This window comes from Calypte anna, chromosome 2 (genome assembly GCF_003957555.1).
Source record: "Calypte anna isolate BGI_N300 chromosome 2, bCalAnn1_v1.p, whole genome shotgun sequence".
NCBI classification, from domain to species: Eukaryota; Metazoa; Chordata; class Aves; order Apodiformes; family Trochilidae; genus Calypte; species Calypte anna.
This window is the reverse complement of record NC_044245.1, coordinates 54,021,580-54,044,134: the sequence shown is the minus strand read 5'-3', so window position 1 is coordinate 54,044,134 and position 22,555 is coordinate 54,021,580. Positions and strand designations below refer to the sequence as shown.

Sequence of the window (22,555 nt, the reverse complement as noted above, 5' to 3'; positions counted from 1 at the left end):
CTTTTGAGCCCAGCAATCTCTGCCCCATCCTGTCCCTCAAGATGGAATTTCTGTATCTGACAAGATGTCTTTGAGGTAATTTCCACCTCCCCCTGCTCTCATAAGGAAGAAGTTCCCTCTGCTCCTGTTCCAATATATTCTTCAGAAATGCACAACTTCAGTTAAATCTTCCCCGCTAATAGGATGCCTCTAGTAAAAATAAAAATGTGCTTGTAGTGTGATACATTTTTACTAAGGTCTTGTTCATTCATGGCCTCCTCAAAATAATAAATTAAAAATAAAAAGTAATAAATGATGATTCATCAGAATAGTTAATGATGTAAACAGTTTTCTAAACTGTGACTAGAATGCAACATTGTAATATAACCACTTACTCCCTTCATGTAAAAATTATAACTGGGTTACTGTCTGGTTTTGTGCATTCTCTTTCTCCATTTCCAAGGCAGGTCACCCAGGCCTATACATTTAGCCTCAGAAAACACATCTTTGTAATTTTAAAAGATTATTTCTAATGGTTTTAATGTAATTCACATCCTGATTTCTTTATACCATTTTTCTTCAGTATGGAAACCAAAGCTGTTGAAATTGCCTGACTTCAGTAGCCAGAGGATTCTGAGGAATCTGAGATGTTTGTGAGCTGCTTGCTGAAAGCAGAAGTGCTAGCTGGTAATGTAGGACTTACATGGAAACTGTACCACTTAGTATGGCTGGAATTTCCAGGAGAAAAATGAAAAGTTGCCTACAGTAGGCATGATCTTGTTACCCTGCTCCCGAGGTGGCCAAAATAGGGCTAGCAGTACTGACTTTGCCTTGTGACATTTTGATCAGAGTCATCGGGTGTCCCATCAGTGCAGCGCTAAGCCCCGTGCCTGATCCTTCTCTATTGCTTTTGCCATTTTAACCTGAGAGGGGGTAGTTTCTGATGTGCTTGGGGCTTTGGGTTGGGGTTGGTTTTATGTTGTTTGGGTTTTTGTGTTCTGTTTTGTTTTGTTTTTTTCCAAAACACATATTTTTCCACACATATTCCAATGAAAGTGCAGCTCTCTATAGCAAATTTAAGCCTGCTATTAATATACTTGCTTTTTTTAGCTGCCTTTCTCAGCAGACCTGTTAGAAATGTCCCATTGACCCTCCAGGGTTTTGTAAGCCAGGGGTTGGAAGCTGCCATGCTGATGGATATCTGGATGAATCTGCAGGAGGCTGCCAAAAATTCTCAGCATAGCTGGGCTGTTTTGTTCCACTCTTGCTCATCAGATAAAGCTTTTTAGGGCATGCAAAAGCCACTAAGAAAAAAATATATGGATACTGATATTTCCTTATTGTCCCTGCTAGAACTTGCTTTGGCAAGTTTTGACAGGCTTGTTAGATTTGGTCTGCATGAAAGTGTGACAGGAGAAACATAGGTAAATATCCTGTTAGCTAGAAAACACTCTTTCATTTCTATTGCAAAAGGAAGATTAAACATGCAGTATTTTAATCTGTGCCATTTTATGTGTAGGAGAATGAAATTCTAAAATGTGCTCCTGTGAACTCTTGCTTCTATCTGTCTACTTGGGGTTTGCTGGTTTTATTTAAAGGGACATCCTGTCCTGTGGATCTAGATCACCTAGTTTAGTTGCCAGGAGTATAACATAGCTGGTAATGTGTGTTTGCTTCTTTTTGATGGCTACAAAATGTTAACTTCTGTGTCGTTTGTCAGGTCTTAAATACTGTCAATGAACTGTGTTTCTCTCTGTGCTTCAGAAGCTGTGCTGAAGTATCTCTTTAAAGTATATAAAAAGCCAAACTGAAAACCTAAAAAAATGAACATGATCCACTCTGATCCCTTTTTTTTCCTTCCTCTCCCCCCGTTCCCCAAATTGTTTTCATATAATTGTCAGAACTTGAAATTCACCTGGCTTGTCTGACAAAATATTTAATGTCAATGGACTTGAAATAGAGGAAATGGTTGCGATGTACATGGTAATACTGTGGTTTTGCAAGCTGTACCCATGTTCTTGACTTCAGTAGCATGAGTAATGACATGAGGATCACATGGGTGATGATGGTGATGGAGTTAAGCTTGGTGTAAGGTTTGTAACATCAGAACTTTCAGATACATATTGGGTGAAGGCCCACATCTGTCATTAGTTAATTTTTGATACATTCTTTAGCCATTAAAAAAGAGATTTTTTAACATGGCTAACAGCAGGTCAAAAGACAGTTACTTAATTTGTACACGATGCAACAGCATATTTTAAGTATTCATTGTAGCAGGAAGTGGATTTTAATTTGTTTTATTTGCATTTCTAATGCATATATTACATTTTTTTTAACTATTCCTGTAATGCAAAGTAACTTCCAGATAAAAACAGAGGAAAAGGCCTATGCTTTGACATGTTTTTAAGCTAAATTGATATTTGTGTTGTCATTGTGTCTCACTTGCAGCCTGACAACATGATATAAGTCCTTAAGCCCTTTGCTTTCATTGTTTACTTACTGTTTGCTCCAGAGCAGGAGGGACTGACATGTTCCATCTGTGTGTTACAAATTAAGTTCATGTGCAGCATGATTCATGGGCAGATCAGTTAGGGCAAGTTACTGCTTCCTTTTCCCTAATTTTTTTTTTTTTTAACAGCGTTGATATGAAAATATGAGGTTGGACAATATAAACAAAAACAGATGTTTGTGTATGTAAGAACAAGGAATTTAAAAAAAACAACCAACAGCCTGACTAACTGCATCATGTCTTAGAAAATCTGAGTCTGTAAGCTGCTGTGTAGCTTGTGTGGTAATATAGTGTACACTAAACCACATAGGTATTTCTGAAATAGTGAATGGTGTTTATGTACAGATTTTTTTTTTTTGGTTTGGTTTGTTTTTTTTTCCACCTGATGATACCTCTAAAGCAAGCATTAAGTGCATTAAGTAACAACCTTGTACTCCAGCCAGAAGTCAGAATTGGAGTCTCAGCTGCGTCCTCTACACTGCTTCCTTACTGCATTGCAGAAATGAGGCCCCAGACTTTCAGACTGAAGTGTCTCAAGGCTCCTTTCACTTTCTACTTAAATAGTTCCCATGCAACAGCTTTTTTTCTTTCTTTGTTTTTTCTTCTCCAGTTTAGCTCAGTAATATGTCTGAGAAAGAGCTGTACAGCTCTTCACTGACGTGAAACTGCTTCCTGCATTTGCAGAAGAGGTGATTTTGGTTTTGTTTGACTGCTGGAGTGTGCTGTTCAGGACTCGACCCAGGGTTTCATAATTGCTACATATTTGCCTAGGTTTCAGTAAGTCTCTACTAATACTGACCTTAAGGTGACTTGTCAGACTGATTCCTCTATTAGAGGAGTTTGCTTTTCCTGTGACCCTTTCTTTCCTCTGCTTTGGGAAACAAAACTTTGGGGGGTGGGGGGAGGAGGCTCAGAGTTTAGGCAAAACATCCTGAAAGTCTGTGGTGTTCAGGACAAAATTCCACTTTGTCACTGCTCTTGATGTTTGTTTTTCGTTTGTTTCTTTGCTTGGGGTTTTGTTTGTTTGTTTTTTAATCAAACACCTACATTACCGTTTTCTTCCCTATTTTTTAGTCCAGTATGAGGTTACTGTCATCTAAACATTGTTTAGGCATGAGTCTTTAATTATGGAAGCTTTATTTGGAGCTGGCAAACCAGCATAACAATTTTAATAAGGTAATTAAATAATGCTATGAAGGTTAACCTGTTTCCTTGGAGAAAGGGAGGGATCTAGTCTTTAAAACACTTTTTAGGTCTGTATGAATGTATGAATACATAAGTGTCTTTACAGAAATTGTGAAAAGCTGTGGAAAAGGTATGCATTTACTAGTAGGTATGGATTTATTTGAACTGTATTGTTGGGGTAATCACTGTTTCTGAAAATTATATGGCTTGTCTCACTAAGTATTGGGAGTCGTGAGGCTAAATTATAGGTGTGGTTAAAATACAAAATAATTACAGTGTGGTATATGAGTTTTGTGAATGAGGAGGAGAGGTGGTTTTGGGTTTGTTTTTGGCGTTTTTCTCACCAAAGTAAAAGAGGATATGCACAAGCACATTTTTATCTGTTTTTTATATCGATTTTTCTGTTCTGTGTGATGTATGTATAAGGCTGATATTCCCTAACATTAATGCATGCAACTTTCTTCAGATTCATAAAATATCTTTATCTCACTTGGTGGCATGCTACATGTTAAAAGCAGAAATATAAGAAAGCACCTAATTCTCCTATCTTATTTGTACCAGTTATGTTAGAAAACAAATGTTGTGTGTGTGAATGGTGTGGTCCTTCCTCTTCTGTGTGCTGCCTTGCTCTCCTGGCTTGTGCCTGTCACTGTGCAATTGCAGTTCCAGTTGCCTCTTTTCCATGTTACTCACACTAACATGCACAAGCTCACCACAGAATTGTCACATTTGGAAAAGTCCTTCAAGATCATTGAGTCCAGCTGTCAACCCAGAACAAAACACCATGCCCACTCCAGCATGTCCTGAAGTGCCTCATCTTCACGGTTTTGGAATACCTCCAGGGATGGTGACTCCTCCACCTCCCTGGGCAGCCTGTTCCAGCACCTGACTACTCTTTCAGTAAAGGTTTTCTTCCTAATATCAAGTCTAAACCTCCCCTGGCACAACTTTGGGACATTTCCTTTAGTCCTATCCTTATTTACTTAAGAGGCCAACACCCACCTCTCTATAACTTCCTTTCGGGTAGTTGTAGAGAGCCAATAAATTTCCACATTTACATTCCATTGTAAAATTCCACAAAGTCATTTCTATGCTTGGGTTTAATGGATCATCCTGCTCACCAGTGACCTCGGAGTTTTGCTCTAAGGAACTAATTGTCCTCTTATGAATTGGTCCTCTTGAAATAACAACTAGAAAGCAAGCTACCATCTCCTTTCTTGTATAGGTAGGGACAATAGCATCTCCATTATGCGTTCCCCTTGTGCGTGGCAGAATTTAGCCATAAAATCTTTGAGAGAAGTTTAAGGTCCCAGATATTTGTGTGACCATCTCTGTTATGTTTTTTAGAAAATTTATTTCTTTTGGCTAGGCAACCGTATCACTTTTTCAACAGTTAAACACAGAAACAGCTTCAGCGTGAACCTCTGTGGCAGAAAACTAGTGAATCCTCTCTCAATAAAAATGGAAAAATGCATTCTGTTTTTTTGCGAAAAAATGAAGGTAATCCTTACGTGTTCAAATAGGAGGAGGCTGAGATGGTTTGTTTAGGTATATGTAAGTCACTGTACTTGGTTCAAAATCATTCCATCCATTTTTGTAAAAGGTGGGTCTTTATTTATTTATAGATTGTAGTGGTTTTGAGCATTTGGAGTATTGTGCAAACACTTTGTCAAGAAGTGACTTTGGAAGAAGTTGCTGGGTATATAAAGAGCAGCTTTCAAAATACAGCATTCCAGGTGTGCTCTGCCATTGAGTGGTGGATGTTCACAGTGCAGGTTGATTAATCTCCTGCCAGAGTCTTATGAGCACCTTTTTCATTTTCTCAAATGCCTACATTTGGTGGGAGTTACATTGACACTACAGTAAGAGTCATGTGTACCTGCAGTAGTACAGTTTATGGCCCCAAAATGGGCCTTAACCCTCTGAACAGACAAAGTGCCTGCAGAGGCAGGGAGGACAGGGCAGTGGCAGAAGATGTCACGTTAGCACCCTTATTGCAGCAGAGTGGTCTTAGCTAGAAATGCTAAAGGGAAGGTAAAATAAATGCTATTCATGGGTGGAGGAAAGGTGGTGGGAGAAGGATAACAAAGCAGAAGACTTAAGAGGGATGTAAAACCAAAGGAGGGAGTGAGTGGGAGGCAGCTGTTGTTTGGGAAGAGCATCCTCCAGATGCTTGTCTAATACTAGAAATTCCTGTAAAGATCTTTGCCTGCTGCTTCAAGAGTTTCTGCCACTGTAACTATGCAGTGGTGTGTTTTTGCAGTTTTACTGTAAGTCTACGGTCAAGGAGAAAAGAAACCTCTTTTACCTGCTATGCTTCCCAGTATCTGTAGGAGAGACCCTTCCCCAGGTCTGATATAGCAAAAAGGAACCTTGCCAGCTGAACCAGTTTTTTTTTCCTATATGATGGAGTCCAGCTTTTACCTCGGTCCATGCTGTGATTGCTTCTGTTGGCACCTACCTGATCACTGTTCTCTTCATTAAAACATCTGTTGTCTTTCATCTGGGAGGGTGGGAGTGTCACACCACTGGATTTAATGTGTAATTGAGCAAGTCTTAAAAGCACTCAGAGAGTCTTCTGGGTAAGAAGTGTTCTGATAAGCACAAGAGTTTGGTTGCCATATCCATTATTTTGTGTTTTGATTTATTTATCCTTCTTTCTTTTTCAACTCAATTTCTGCAATTTGGACTTTCCCACACGATCTTCGTGCCGCCGTGCGAGGGGACCTCTTTGAGTCTTGCAAAGCAGTGAACGCTCTTTCTGACTCTCTTTCAGATGCAAGTATGGACATAATAGCCTATGATGCTTACTCCAGTCCACCGCTTCAGAGATATTGAAAGGAAACCTGAATACCTCCAGCCAGAAAAGTGTGTTCCACCTCCTAGCCGCCCTTCCCTGGGAACAATGTGGTTTATTCGAGATGGCTGTGGTATTGCATGTGCTGTCGTTACCTGGATGCTGGTGTTCTATGCCGACTTTGTAGTCCTTCTTGTCATGCTAGTTCCATCGAGAGATTATGTTTATAGTGTCATCAATGGCACACTGTTCAACACCTTGGCTTTCCTCGCTTTGGCTTCACATTTTCGTGCTATGCTGACAGATCCAGTAAGTATAAATCTCTCTGTATGTCTCGGAAAGAAACAGGCGGTGTTTTTCTTGTCTGCTTGATGTTGGGTAACTCGGTTGCTGAGTGAGTGGCAGATTTAAATAACTTGTGTGTGTCAGCCTGCTGAGTGAGGCTGCTGATGTATGCTAATTTCTCATCCCACTCAAGTCAGATGTAAAGTCAAGTACCCAGCTTTAGATTCCCATTGTGTGAGCACCTCCTCTTTTTGCACTGGGAAGGGGAGTGTTTGACTCTGTTTTTCCCTGATAGTACATCTTATGTTTGTGGTTTGTTGTGTCTTGACAAACAGGAAAGCTGGAAAAGCTGGTTTTGGTTGTGTGCCCTGGCAAGTGATTGCTTCAGCACAGTGGAGCAGAACATGTGTTGTTTTGAAAAACCATGTTACCATCTCACATATGAGCAATTTGCTTGAGTTTATGGAATTATGCTGAAATAAATACTATGTGAGCATGCTAAAAGCTGACAGTCGTTAGGCAGGTAGAAATTGTCAGAAGTGTAAGACACAAACCCCCCTTGTATGTCTCTGTAAAACATTGCTTTATGAGAGCTCTAGTCTGCTGCTTTCTTGTCTTATAGCTAGTGAGAAGATACAGCTTAGTACCATGATGCTTATTCTGAGTGACCTGCTTATTAAATTCTGGATATTAGATTCAGTTTAAAACCCCATCCACATTAGTCAGTGGAAGTAAAAGCAATCTGTGGCTCCTCTTGGGCCCTTTCTTCTGGTTGTTCTTGTTGCTCTTCAGAATGGCAATGTGCCTCTGTTACTGCAGTTATTTCTTCCAAATGTAATTTTCTACTTAAAACCTTGTTAGGTGCCATTAAAACTTTAGTGTAATCTTTGTTTCTTAGTTTCTGGCTCTTCCAGAAGCCACAGCTCCAGCTGCTGGGCAGAACTGTAAGCAGTAGTCAGGGCTCTGAACCTTCTGGTCATTGGACCTGGGAGTTAAAGGGTTACAACAATTTGTTATATAGTTTATATCCTAGGGGTTCCTGTTCTTTTTAATTATTGTATGCTGTGTGGCTTTAATGCCAGGGACCTTCAGGTCACTGGAATTATTTTGCAGAGTTAGCAGGAACTTCTGAAACAAAAGCTGTATTCTGGAGCAGGCTGGGCAGCCTGTGTTGGAGAACCAGATACAGTCTCTGTGCAGAGTAATTGGGAAAAGATGTATTAATGTGTAGTGTGTAGTGGGATTTACATGTGTGGATTCCACTGGGAGCCAGTGGAATCTTGTTATATTTTTTAATGGGGAAATCAACTAAACAAAATGGAGGAGGGAAGATAAAGTAAAGGGGATGCAGCAGCATCTGGCAGGCAGTGTGAGTCAGGTATGAAGGAAAGTCCCAGGACATGGTTCAGAATGAAGTGGAAGTCTTATTATAAGTAAATGAACACCTAAATTCTTCAGAATTGATGGCATGGGTCATGCTTTTCAGGAACAGCTTCCTGTGGTTTCTCACTAAAAACATACCTAAGGTTTTGAGCTTTGCTGTGTACTAAAGAGATTGAACATGAGTTGTAGCATTTTGTTCAGGTCTGTTGGGAGGTTTTTGTGGAAAAACCCAAAGACTGTTCAAGAAAGCTTTATAGTATAGGTTTAACTTGTAGTTCTCTTGTTGATGTGTATTATTTCTGTTTATTGCTGTTGGGAAGTTGTATGGGTGTGTTCAAAAGAGACTGTACCATCGGAAATGTGTTAAACTGTTACATTCCTTGTTTTATTTAAGTACAAAAGCCTTACAACCACAGAGATGCATTTGTGCCAGGGTACCAGCACTGATACCATAAGTCACATTTCATCACCTTTTTTGGGGTGGGTTTTGGGGGGAGTGTTGAGCAAATTTATGGCCCTAGAAAGGCTGGAAACTCTTGAACTCAGGCTCCTGCAGCACTAGTACCATTACCTGTTTAAAGACATATTTTAAATTGGAAATTGCACAGCTAGGTATGTTTTATCTAGTCTTATTCAGATGGGAGGATTCTTAGTGTTCACAGTTTGGATGCTAAAACCCAATTAAAATAAAAAATACACATTGGAGGCATAGCTACAAATAAATGAGGTGCTTACCAGCAACTCTTTAGTGTACACAAACAGTACTTCAGAAGTAGCTGCTTCTACTGGAATACAACAACTGAGCTTTCCAGTGTGATATGAAACACTGGCATGATAAATTTTTTTACAGATATGAAGAGAGGGATAAGAATTCTTAAATATTTCAAAATTACTATAGGAGTACAAAGACCGATTGCTTAAGTGAGGATTTACTGTTGTTTAAAGCAAAAACCAAAAATAACCAAAATTATGTGTAAGTATGTAACTCCATATATTAGGACCTCATTTTAATTTCTTTTCTGAATTTTCTTGTTCTTCCTGAAACTCTGTTGGTCTTAGGGAAGTTCTTATTTTTTTCCCTTTCCTCCCCTCCCATAGGATTAAGTCATCCCATTGTTCTTGGCACTTGTAATAGCCACAGTTTAATTTGTTTTTTTGTGTGTGTGTTTGGTTTGGTTTTTTTTTTCTGCAGGGTGCTGTGCCCAAAGGTAACGCCACAAAGGAGTTCATTGAGAGTTTACAGCTAAAGCCAGGACAGGTGGTTTACAAGTGCCCAAAGTGTTGTAGCATCAAACCTGACAGAGCACATCACTGCAGGTAAAGTCTTTTCTGAGTCCTGCTCTAATATCTAGACCTCAAAAGTTATCCAGTGTGCCTTGATCTAAACTTTTATTGGAGTCTGAGACTGGAGTGGTTAAATTGAGAGATTGGTACCCAAATTCAGTTGCCTGAAGTGCCACACCTTCAAGCTTCTCTGAAAAGAATTTTGGGCCCTTTCTGACAAGTTTTCATCTATAGCAGGGTAGGGCCACTTCTTGCACAGTGAGAAACACTTAAAATGTACTTGACTTGCTGACTTGACTCCAGACCTGTAATTGACATTCCATAAATTTTCATGTGGCTTAAAAAAAGACATTATATACTTGAATGTATAGAAATCCATTAAAGAAATCCGTTAAAGGGAATATAAGCCCAGTGTCCTCTCTGGTTTTGTTTTTATTTACAAACCCAAGAGAGCTTGCTTGTATTGTGCTTACTGCAGATTCCTCGAGGGGTCTCCTGGGGAGGTAAGTATGTGGTACTGCTGGACAAACTTGTTCTGCTGTTTGCATTTTTTGTATTTATTTTCAGACCTTTAGTTTACAAATATTTTTTTTTTTCTTTTTTTTTTTTGTGGGTTTTTTTTTCCTTTATTCTAATAAAAATCAGGAGCTGTGTATTCAGCAGGAGGAATGTGATCGTGGCCATCACTTATTAATGTTACTGTAAAATCCCCTCTGACACTTCTTCAATTATGAATGAAACTTTGCATCTAAAATGCTGTCTTGCTGATGACTCACAGTGTAGGTAAATGAAAAAGGCTTTTTGGCTAAACTCAAAATCTCATCTCCTTATTTCTGTGCTTAGGATAACTTCCAGACATTAAGATTTGAGAAACAGTTGCACTGAGCACTGATGCTGTTGAGAATCTTCCGTCAAACAGCTTCTTGTGGCAGAGGGGTATTTATTAGACACACCAAGCTTCTGCATATGCATCAGCAGGAGGTAGTGCTAGCTGTATGCCTGGGGGACCAGAGCACTTTTTAATTCATGTGCTATTTTGTGAGTCCTCCATGCCCAGCAAAGGACTCCTGCCAGCATTTGGAAGCTGGGTGGTTGAGCTGATCTGAGTACCCAGCAATCCCTCCTGTCTGTAGTTTTCAGTCTTAGTTTCCAAGTTTCTTTTTCCACCATCTAGTTTCACATCCTGCCTCTCATCCAACTGCCTTTGGTGTGTATGTATGGAATAAAACCTCTCCTCTCAGCCTTCACTGCCTCCTGCACAGAGATCACCTTTGGCTTGGCTGTTTCAGGTTGTCCCTCTGGGGAACTAGGACCCAAGAGCAAATAAAGAGGTTGCTGGGGTACCTTACCTGTTCCAGAGTCCAAGGGAAGGTGTGTATGTCTGTACAAGGGAAATTATACCACAGGGAGGCATCCTACTGCTTTGCACCACCTGTCCTGCCTTCCCACTCCCTTTTTTTAAAACAAAACAAAACACACACCCTAGTAGTTAATACTTGTCATATGAAGTGTGAAGCTATCTGGCAGATAAAGCATTTTTACTCTGCCAGTCGATTTTAGTGCCCATGTAGCTAAAAAATCATTTCAGGGTGCTTATTCTAGCAAAATGAGCAAAATTCAGGGTGCTTATTCTAGCAAAATTTTCCACTGCCCCTGGGGCTGGCAGGTGATGGGAGTACCTGAGCCTGCCTGAGGAGCAGCAGCTCTTTGCCTGGTACCATGCTGAGGGGCTGGGGTCTGTCTCTAAATCTTTGCATTTAGGATCAGGACTATAGTGACCACTTTGTTTTTGGGCATGGCCATGTATGTTCAAGGATTGCCCACTCCTACCTCATAGAGTGGGTGCAATGCTGTTGTCACAGAGAGGTTTTCTGTTATTTATTCATATGTGCTCATAAGAACGTGTTCATGTTTTTGTTTGGATTTCCTCACAAGCGTGTGGGTGTTAAAGTTTATTGTTTGTATTAAGGTCAAAATATTTTTTGCTATGAGGGGAAAAACAAAGTTAGCAGAGCCCTCAGTCCTTTCTGCTGCCAGAGTTGTTTTGGAATGGCTGTTTCCTTTTTGGTTCTATTGTTTGATTGTTTTGGGGGTTTGTGTTTTTTTCATATTTGATTTCTGTGCTTGTTTGTACAATGTGGTATCAGGAGACTGCCTTTCGTCTCCTATCATATGAGAAAGCAGCAGGGAATAAGAATTCCTTTATTATGTGAGTTGAAGCAGTTACTGGCTAATCAAGAGAATGATGTTCAAAGTAATACTGTTTTAATTATTTGACTTCTAGCCACAATGTGTATGCTGGCAAGGATTTGAATTTTGATTTTATTACTCTGGTTTTGTGAAAGGCTTTAACATCTAATTTTACCCTGAATGCACATTGTGGTACTGTCTTCCTGACTGACTGCCACAGCTGTTTTATTCCAGTATGTGGCTTAAACCTTGATGTCAAGAATAATTTCTCAAGCTCTATTTAATTTTCATTTTTTGCAAATTCCTGCTACTAGGTAATGTTAGCAAATGAATCTTGGTCTTTAATGACTGACTCTGAAAAATATCTTCATTCAGTATTGCTTTTTGTGTCTTTCTTGGTTTCAATTGTTTTCAATCTGTCGACATTTTCACAGACCAAACAGGGTAAAATTAAAGTCACAGATTTTTTTCATTTGCTCTGAATGTATTTTTCAGATCATGTTTTGGCAGAACCACTGACGTGAATATTGTGCTAACATGTCCTGCTTGGTATTGTCTTTTACAATGCTTATTTGGTATTGTGTGGTTCCCTTTGAACAGGCATAGTTAAGTGAGCAAACCTCAAATATAAATGTGGTGAGCAGTAAATTTATTTAGGTTAAAATTTCACCTCTGATTCTTTCCTTTAATTTCTGTGTCCCCAAGCCCCCGTGAAGTCTTGTATGCCTGCATGTAACCTGCTATAAATAAAGACTTCTATTCTTTCAGTGTTTGCAAGAGGTGTATTCGGAAAATGGACCATCACTGCCCGTGGGTCAATAACTGTGTAGGAGAGAATAACCAGAAGTACTTTGTACTGTTTACAGTAAGTATTTTGCAAGTGGTGTTTGAGGCTGTCCAGCAGGCAGCACTGAAATGCAATCTGTGAAGCAGCTCCAAAGTCTGGCTTTCTTGTGGTTTGGTTTGTTTGTTGGTTTTTTTTTTCTTGTTTCAGAAGAACTTTTTGGGGAACTGTTGCAGACTTTGTTTTGCTAATTAGGGAACAACAGGGCAAAGGGAGGGGAGGGAAAGGCATCTTGGGAATCACGGAATCATAGAATCGGCTGGGTTGGAAGGGACCTCGGAGATCATCAAGTCCAACCCTTGATCCAATACCATTGCAGTTACCAGACCATGGCACTGAGTGCCACATCCAGTCTCTTTTTAAATATCTCCAGGGACGGAGAAACTGTTTGCCAGGGTTTTGTGAGGTTTGTGTTGACTGTTGTCTTGACTGTTGTTCAGCGGGCTGTTCCGTAAAGTGAGTAGTTTTTTGTGGTTGAGCTCTTTGAGGCATGGGCAATCCTTTTACACCTTTTTGTGGCTGGAAAGATCCTAGACCATATGTAGGGTTCCTTAATGTTGTAGTTGTATGAGTAGCTGTGTGGGATGAAATAATAAGAACTGTTGCCACATCTTAAGCAAGGAGAGAGAAGTCTGCATCCCCTCTAGCACGAATTATCCACCTTTTATTTTCAAACAATTTATTTTTGTACTTGAAAACCAAGGCAGTGTTTGACTTTTTGTACTGTATCTGTGGCCTCATGAGTAAGAAAACAGGAGTGCAAACTTGAATGCTATGTATTTATGGAAGGGTTGAAATCCTTTTCATCAAAGTGAACTCAGATGTCCTCTGGGGGAGTATCATGAACATTACAAGGCTGAGTTTCAGTGATGCTCTATTCTATTAATAAATCTTTTGAGACATCTGTAGGCATGAGGAAGAATGTTTTTATAGTGCCAAGTGAAAAGGGGGAGATGTTAAGTTAAATGGAAAGGCTTTCTGTTCTGTAGTGTTGTTTGTTAGGGTGTGGATTACAGAACAAATGGATTTCCCTTTCTTTCCCTTGAGCAAGGATTTTTTCACCATAATGACTGAGCTAGGTATTTTAATCCTATCAGAAGGATTTCTGTTGCTGTTAAAACTTGATATCTGCTTTCAAGCATGCTGTAATAAGCACTTAATAGTTGAGAGAGAAAAAATAACAGATGCTGGGTTTGGTTTTCGTTATTCTTCTTGAGAACTGAGGAGGCAAAAGAATGGCAGTATGCTCAACTTGCAAGGAGAAATAAAATGCTTTCCTATCACCTTTTTCCCCTTTCCACAGGGGGTTCTGGTAACAAATTCTCTTTCACTTGTAATATCTGCTCACCTTTGTCAGAGTCTGTAGGTTCAGGACAGTCATCTTTTTAGCCCTGTTGTGGCATATTGCAGTGTTTTTGTATCATTACATATAGTTTAAAGACGACTTCTACAAAGTGTAAGACCTAATTTAAAACAAAAAGGATTAAGCATTAAAGCTTCAGAGAAACTCGCCATGGTAGTGTCTGCCTCAGGGAAAAACACATTAAAAAATGCCAGTTTTCTGAAACTCGTGCTGCAAAATAGATAAAGTGCTTTTTGAGGTTAAAACAAAGAAGCTGTTGTTTCTCTTGGAAACTACAGTGTTCTCAAGAGCGAGGATGTAATCTCTGACAACATGATACCTCTGCGTCAGAGAGCTGCTTTTCTCTGAAGGTTGCACTGTAGTCAGTGGAGATAAGGACAGTAAGATGTGTGGGAGGCTGGGTTGAGGTGCAGGAGGCTGGGCTTTGTGTCCAGCTGGTTCTGAATTCAAGTCTCCCTCCTGTGGACCCAGGGCTGTTGGTAAGACCAGAATGAGTCTGTGTAGTCTTGGCGTTTGCCAACTACAGGATGCCTGTTGAAAGGGGTGGGGGAGAGATTGGTGGGATTTGAGCTAATTTGTGATTTGGTTTAAGTCTTAAAACTTTGCCTTATTTCAAGTCTTTGCAGGATTTAGCAGTTTGTCTTTAAACTTACTTGATACCTATATACATCCTTTATTTTTCAGATGTATATAGCACTGATTTCACTGCATGCTCTAATCATGGTGGGATTTCACTTCTTGTATTGCTTTGAAGAAGACTGGACAAGTAAGTGCTGACAAAGTATCTCATTAAAATGTCAGATTAGCCTATGAATAGGACCTTATGTGGTTTCAGAAGAATGCCATCAAAGCATAAATAAATTTTATTTATTTATTTAATTATCAATTCTGGAACTTCATAGTTCTTTCTGACCTGCTGGGATCTCTGTCCTGAAAATTCCTGTTTCAATTTAAACCTGATACTGCCTAGGGAGAAGCTGAGATGCAATGACACCTAGATAGTATTTGTACGTGTTGACATGAGCACAGCCCTAGCTTCCTGAATGCCAACACAAGATAAGAAGAATGTGTATGCTCTTTTTAAAAGGGTACTGTGAATCATTCTTGCAAGACTGCCAAGAAAACATGCTAACTCAGATCCAAAAATCCACCCTCACGAGAACAAACAATTCCTTTCCACACAAGAAAGAAAAAAACTCTTAACAAACAAACTAAAAAGCCTATCCCTCACTCTGAAGCAGCCAGTGAGTAAATTTTGACAAAGCTAGCTGTGTTTTTAATGGATATAGGAAAATGGATTTTAATGGATATAGGAAATCCTCTGGGTAATGTACTGGGTTAAGCAGCAAGCTCTCTAAGAATGTGTGTGCGGAAGTATGTGCTGCTTGTGGATTTTTTTGGAAGAACTTTAGCTTTGTTTTTCTTGGAATTTCAGTTGTGTCGTTCGATATAATGACCTGTTTAAATCTGTAATACTGCAGGACTGAATTTGGCAAGGTACTTCTGCAGTTTGAAACTTGGTAAAACAGCTGCCCCTGTCACTGAGCATGTCTAGATGTGGCTACAGTGGCCAGGTCCCTAGGGGAAGGATACATCAAAAGAGAGAGCTCCGTTTGCCCACCCTCTCAGAGCCTGTATATAGGAGGGAAGCACTTTCCCACCTGGCCCAGGTTTAGGTGGCAGAACAGAGCAGTAATGAAAGATGGATCTCTTTTTGGAGGTTCCTTGGATTTGTGCTGATTGTGTTAGCCCCTGGTTATGGTATATCTGTTAAAACTTAGCTTCTCATGAGAAAAATACGGGTTTAGTGGTACTTGTTCTTGGATTTTAAAAAAATCTGGAGGTATTCTGACATTTACAACGCTATGATTTTGCCCTATAACATTTTCCTTTTATATTTACCATCACAGATTTTTCTGTAAGCTCTTGCCTAAATTTGCAATATAGAGTTTGAAGAATTTGGCTTAATCTGCACTTCTGTAGGTTATGACTTAGAGCATTTATGAACAGAAGCATACTCTGCTTTAATGTTGGTGCTACAGAAATATTTATCCCTGTGTCTTCACCATCAGCTTGAGATTTCTAATGGAACTTTATCACTGTGGAAATAAAGTTTGAGACAGAAGCTACAGATGAAATGGAGTACAGTCCTAGACACTGTGCTGGGGAAATACTTAAGTAGAAAAGAAAGTTGCATTCATGGAGTATTGCAGGGCTTTTTTGATTTTTTTTTTTTTTTTTTAATTTGCAGGAGTGATCATTTCAGTTTTGATTATGCTCAAGTATGTCAAAGCTTCCCGATTAAATCTTTTTCAAAATGGTGATCTTCTAATTTATTTTGACAGCTTGAGTATTGGAAACTCATGGCTTAGGAGATGTTTTGCAGCTGGTGCATTACGTGATTTCTCCCCTTCCAATGCTGTTGTTCTCTCTTCACAGAATGCAGTTCCTTCTCTCCACCAACCACAGTGATTCTCCTCATCCTTTTGTGTTTTGAGGCTCTCCTGTTTCTCATCTTCACCTCAGTTATGTTTGGGACCCAAGTACACTCCATCTGCACTGATGAAACGGTGGGTGTCTCGCACACTCTCTCCTTTACCCTATGGCTGCCACCCTTTGTATAAACACTGAAGAGCTACAGGGTTTTACTTGATTGCACAGGGAGTTCATGTGCGTGTCCTCTTGGAGGAAAGACCCAGTTTAATAAACTGAGCCAGCCCACTGCTGAGTTGTCCTCTCGGAAGGTTACTGTGAGAAGTAGCACACACCTGAGTATTAGCTGGGGTGCTGTGTTGGTGGTACCCCTGGTAAGGTTGATATTGGTAACTGGGAATGCCCTGTAAACGGTATTTGTGCCCATGGGTTTGAGAGCCTTTTCCTTTAATGAAGTGCTTTTAAATTGCTGGTGTTTGAAATTCAGCTGCATGTCCTCTGGTCTCACTATTTACAGCTTTATGTGCTGTAAAGGCAAGATGAGTACGTGAGGGACAGATAGACACACATTTCTTTTATTACAGAGAATTTTCAGTTTTAGCTGCTTGTTAAACAGTTAAAAAACTCTTGCCAGAAGGGAAAGGGGAATGGAGTTAGGTTCATGGGAACCTGCTGGGTACAGTCTACTGCAAAGCCACCATATCATCCCCGATTTAAAGATGTTATAGTACATGTTAGGTAGTAGTGTTGCAGCCCATCATATATTCCCTTCATTTGTAAAGATGGAGCTGGTAACTCCTGGCAAAGTTAGGAATACTGCCAGCCTTCACCAAGCATGCTCAAATACATGAATCTACTGGAGTGGTTGAAGAGAAGTGGTAGTCTTAAAAGAGTGAAAACTTCCTTCCCTGCCTGCTCTAGTTTTCATTCACCATCACTTGTTTGCCCATGGCCAGTTGAAGCTAGAATAGGTGGTTTTGCTGTCATTGTAAAGCTACAGCTGGCATTGTAGACTGTAAGAGCCCATCACTCCTGAGCTGTTGTGCTGTACTTTTAATGCTTGGCTTCTGTGAGGGGCTGATGTTCATGCTGGGGCTCTTCTGTGTTTAAAGGAGGGCTTTAGCTTTTCTTTAGCAGTTTGTCTTTAAACTCACTTCATACCTATGGGGAGATGTACAGGGTCAAACAGGACAAGAAGATCCTGCCGAGCTTGAGTATATCAGTAATTGGACTTTTCAGTCTTTGAAACTGATCAAGAATTTTTTAAATGCTGCGTCCTGCAGCTGGGCACCCAAATAAGTTCCCTGATTTTCCCTTCCCCTCAAATTCTGGGAACTCGTAGGTGTTTTAAGGAACAATGCTGCAACCTAAAATAACAAATGTGGTCTCCCCCTGCTGGGCTGTGAGGTTTTATTTTCTTTCTAAATATGTACCAGTAAGGATTTTGCTCTGTGGAACATCTCATTGCTGGTTTGCTAGCATTGAGCTCTCTGTGTCTGGCGGGCAAAGGAGTATTTCCAGGTGAAGTTCTTCACAGATGTTAGAGATTAGAGGCTGTGTTTCACCCTTTCTCACCTTCCTCTTCCAGCCACTGAGAGACCAAATTCCTCATCTTGTGTGTGCTGTCCCACCAGGATGGTTTCTTTCTGCCCAAAGGGGCCAGATTTCTAGTATTTTGCTGGTACCTCCAGAGGTGACATTTGCCAGGGATCAGCACAACTCTTGCATTTGACCCATGGTGTTTTCTGCAGAGCTTCCAGAATCAGTAATTTGAGACACACAGATGGATTACAGTGCATTAATCTGTAGCACAGGAGACATGTAGGTCAGGAGAAGCTTACCTTGTAAAAGATCTGAAGTTAAAGAACTGAGTGATCTGCTGCCTGCTGCTACCCATGGAAGAATAATGCTCTTCAGTGACTGTGCTTGTTCATTTTGCTTCTGTGGCAGCCAGGCATGGCTTTCCTAAAAGACCAAATTAATTTTGTGAGTTTTAGACACAATAGAGAGATTTTTTTTTTTTTTTCTTAATGATAAGTGAATGTTTCAGCTGTTTGCTCAATGGCTTATTTTTGTTCTGCCTCTAACCTGTACTAAACAATGTCAATGATTTCTCTCAAATTGGTATCTTATTTAACCCTTTTCCTTACTGGCAGCCCATGCATGTTTTAATCAGTGATTCTAATGAAATCATGAAGAGGCACCAGGTAGACTCAGCTATACTGAACCGTGGGCACTTCCTGAACTTGCTTGGTGAATCTGGGAGTGTTATAGAGATTATCTTTGGGTTTGTGGTTGGTTTGTTGGGTTTTTTTGTCTGCAAGCTTATATTGTTTTCCTCTAAAAATTTTCCATTTGGTTAGCACATAATGGTTTCAGCCATTAAAGAACATGATTTTTGTGGTTTTTGGTGTTTTTGATGTTGCTTGTTCTTTTTTTTAATTGACATCAGAGGCAATAGGCAAGTCTTAACAGATTTATGAAATAACTAGGCCTGAACAAAATGAAAATAATTTTATTTCCAAGGAATACTTTCTATCCTTTATGTATTTTTTTTTAGTATAAAACAATGAGAAGAAAAGGCAGGTATAGGTGGATTTTTATTTTCTTACTCCATCCTTTGGATAAGGGGTAAATGAGATTAGACCTTTCTCCAAATCCAGAACTTAAAAAATCTGAGTGTTTTGACTGAAAATGTGATATTTCTGTTTTCAGGGAATAGAACAGTTGAAAAAGGAAGAGAGAAGATGGGCTAAAAAAACAAAATGGATGAACATGAAAGCAGTATTTGGCCATCCGTTCTCTATAGCATGGCTTAGCCCATTCGCAACACCAGACCAAGGAAAAGCAGACCCGTACCAGTATGTGGTCTGAGGAATTCTTGACCAGCATTTCCACTAAAATAGAAACATATTACAGCACTACTGTTACAAATTTTCCATGAATGTTTAAAACAAAAAGCAAAAGAAACTTTTTTGTCTATTAAATGGCTGATAATTGCAGAGAAAAAAAAGCCCGGTATCCCACAAGTTTAGATAATTCTATGTCTCTGGCTGAAACTGCTTTTTTTTTTTTTTTTTTTTTTTTTTTTAATTTTAATTTTTTTAATCTTGTTAACTTTACTGGCCTTCGTTTCTCTCTGCTTTCTGTATGGCATAACTAATGTGAAGGGGCTCCTGTTTCTCTGTTGTGACCCACCTCTTCTGAGTAGATTCTCATGCTGTCTCCTGACTGATGAGTTCTGTGGAAGACATATGAGTGCCAACAGCCCTACACAGACACCTTGGGACTTCCTGAAGGAGCACATTGCTCCTTCCTAAGTGAACTTGAAGCAGACACTTCACTTACCAAAAGGTGCAAGACAAGAACGCAACACAGCAAGAGAGCCAGTTGACCTGGTGATTGTATACAGTTAAAGTACTTTAAAACAAATGTTGCCAACACCAGTTCCCGCCCCACCCTCCTTTTTCCTTCCAGCCACGGGACTGATTCCATCTTTCTGGCATTATTTTGTCTGTTCCCTCCCTTGTGTGCAGGAAATTGTTGCCCTCTTAGGGTGACTGTGGCAGATTTAGAAGACTCTTTGGTTTATTAAATGCCTTACACTTGCAGGAAAGAAAGCCGTCTGATTTTCATGTGTTTAGGATAGCAGAATCACAATGTTTGTGCATTGTCTGTCTTGGTAAATGATTTGTTAGAGCAATGCCTGCTCAACAGTGTTAAGGGGGAAAACTGAGGTGAATGCCCAGATTACCATAAAGATTAATATTGATGGGATGTGTAGGTGTACTGGGGTGATTGGTTCTGTATTCTTAGCATTGCCCTGGTTTAAAGCTTTGTAAATCTTTTCTCGTATGTATACATACATGTGTGTGTGTGTGGGTAAACACACACGTATATGTGTAAGTATTTTCAGTTGGGAAATGTTGATGGTAAGGAGCATGCATACTGTTATGAACTCTGTGGTGATGAAAGTGGGAGGGACAGAAAGCATTCCAAAAACAGGTAGACCTAAACCATTCATAACTGCAATTGACATCTTGTGTTCAGGCAGGAAATTTGTTATATTTTTGGATCACAACTCTAATGGGTTCATTGAGTGATTGCAAACAAAGGAAAAATACAAATCGATGTCCATGACTTCCAAGGAATCTTTTCTTTCCTTGGTTTAAAATAAAATGGTATTTTATTTTTTTTTTAAATGACCTGTGTAGACTGCTTTAAAGCCATGGGGGAAGGGAAGGTAAATCAGGGAAGAAGAAGCTTCATGGATGTCTAATTTTGGAAGTAATGTGAATGCTGCATCTTTTCAATCTGTCAATGCTTCCATATGGAAAACAAATGCAATAAAACTTTTCCAAAAACTTGCCTGCTGATCTTATTTTCTTTCTTCACTTTAAACAATGGGGAAAATCTTTAATGGTTTTCTGAAATTTCACTTCAGTAGGCAAGCAGGCAGAAGCATATAAAGGTTAACTGAGTGTTCAGCTTTAAAAAAAAAAATGTTCATGAATATACTGATCTGTTAATCAGTGGTCTTATTACAGTCAGAGGAGGTAGTCAGTAACTGCTCGTCTGTGTAAAGGGGCTGTTTTTGCAATCCTCCTCCTTCAGGGTGTGTTGTGAGCCCTGCTGCAGGACTGTACGGAGGGAGCCATGCTAAGGAAATGTGGCTTTTGCATACCCATTTCCTTAATAAAGAAGAGTTCAAGGAAAGTTTAGGTTTGTTTTTGTATTGCTGATACTGCTGATAGTGGAAAGCTATTGTAAATAAATATGTAGCTCTGATTTTATCATGTAATGGTGTTTTTCAGAGAATGCTCCCAGCCTAATAGTTAAGGGCGTGATCTTTAGCTAGGATCGGTTCAGGCAGTGAGATGTGCAGTGGGTAACACAGACTGGTACAGCCCTAAAGCTACCTTGATTCAAAATCAAAGGTACTGGAAGAAGGGGGTCTAGTCACCTAGGCAAATAACAAATGAAGGCATCTCTTTGTAAAGTTCATTGCTTTAAAAATTGCTTTGGTTACACATGCCACTGGTGCACATTCCAGTTTTGTTTTATTTGCCCTTCTTCACAATGTGTTTTGGAGCAAGGTTGTTTACGTTGTTCTGGCAGTTTGACCAGTGTGAAGAAATGTGTAATTACTCAGTTTTTCATGTTTCAGACAAATGCACATTGTTAAACATCACTATATAGTATGGATGGTTTTCATCAGACTGTTTTTGTTTTAAGTGAAGCATCATCACAGCTTGCTGAAATGTCCTTTAGGTACTCTGTGTGTGTCAGTAACCAAGGGTCCTCAGATTTACATGCACTGTGCAACTTGGTGGTGCAATTTCAATTATTCTACCAGTGAGTCATTGTTAGTATGAGAAAGGCAGACTTACTGATTGCTCATGCTAAGTATGTTCTTGAGCAGGACTATATGATTTCAGGTGCTAGTTCTGTTCTGAAAACAGCTCTTCTTCCTTCCTGTCTTCCTTGTAATGGAGAAATTGTTAACAATACTTTCCTCTTCTGTTTGCTTTTTCTGCTTGGATTTAAAAAACATGTTAAAAAGAAGTTAATGCACTTCTTCCAACCCCCAAGAGCTGTCCTGCAGATCTCTTCTGGGTCAGGCCACGCAGCGCAGCATCCTCCCCTGGCACTGCGCACGAGCAGATACTGAGGGCAATAGTGGGAGAAACGGGGTATATCCTACAGCATCACAGTGGTAACACCCCCACCTTGTCTTACTGTCCCCTCCTGCTGAAAAGGGAGTGACAAGTGTTTTGTATTTCTCTGTGTATGTATTCTCATTCAGTATTTGTTCAAAGTAACATAATTTGGAATGTGAAAGACGATGCTTACCAAGGGCTTTGGGGTTTTTCTGGTGTGGTTTTTTTTTTGTTTGTTTGTTTCAAGTGAAGTAGCTGCATGATAGGGAAGAGAAACAGCTGTTGGTTTAATCTGAAACACATAATGAAATACAAATTTCTGACATTTCAAATAATACTGAGACTCGGGGTAAAATAAAAAAATAAAGTTTCATTAAACAGTAATGAAACATCTTCAACAGTTGTGCATTCCTTCCTTCCCCCGTAATTTTTTTCTCGGTGCAAAACTTCATGCCTGACTGACTGTAGGGCAGGCAGCCAAAAGGAGTCTTGGATACAATTTTTAAAACTTCTGCTCATTTTCAATATGTACCCTGACATCGGGCTGGGAGAAAAAATGTCCCTACCTGCACTGATTAACTGCCCCCTAATCTGGAGGCAGGACAACCTCAGCCTGACCTTGCTAACTGCCTTGGTTAGCAGA

General features: G+C 39.7%; 1 protein-coding gene across 5 annotated transcripts in view; it reads left to right on the top strand.

Annotated features, from left to right (window-relative positions):
- ZDHHC3 (zinc finger DHHC-type containing 3) overlaps positions 1-22,555 on the top strand; it is a 33,737-nt gene that overhangs the window by 5,877 nt on the left and 5,305 nt on the right. For 3 of the 5 annotated variants that reach the window (XM_030446484.1, XM_030446483.1, XM_030446485.1), the window contains exons 2-6: positions 6,450-6,779; positions 9,331-9,455; positions 12,381-12,477; positions 14,504-14,585; positions 16,259-16,389. In XM_030446484.1, coding sequence (XP_030302344.1) covers positions 6,474-6,779; positions 9,331-9,455; positions 12,381-12,477; positions 14,504-14,585; positions 16,259-16,389 — 741 coding nt within the window. In that variant the 5' untranslated portion in view covers positions 6,450-6,473. Of the gene's footprint in view, positions 1-6,449; positions 6,780-9,330; positions 9,456-12,380; positions 12,478-14,503; positions 14,586-16,258; positions 16,390-18,967; positions 20,621-22,555 lie in introns of those variants that run through there. The other 2 variants (XM_030446487.1, XM_030446486.1) reach the window with 2 other exon arrangements.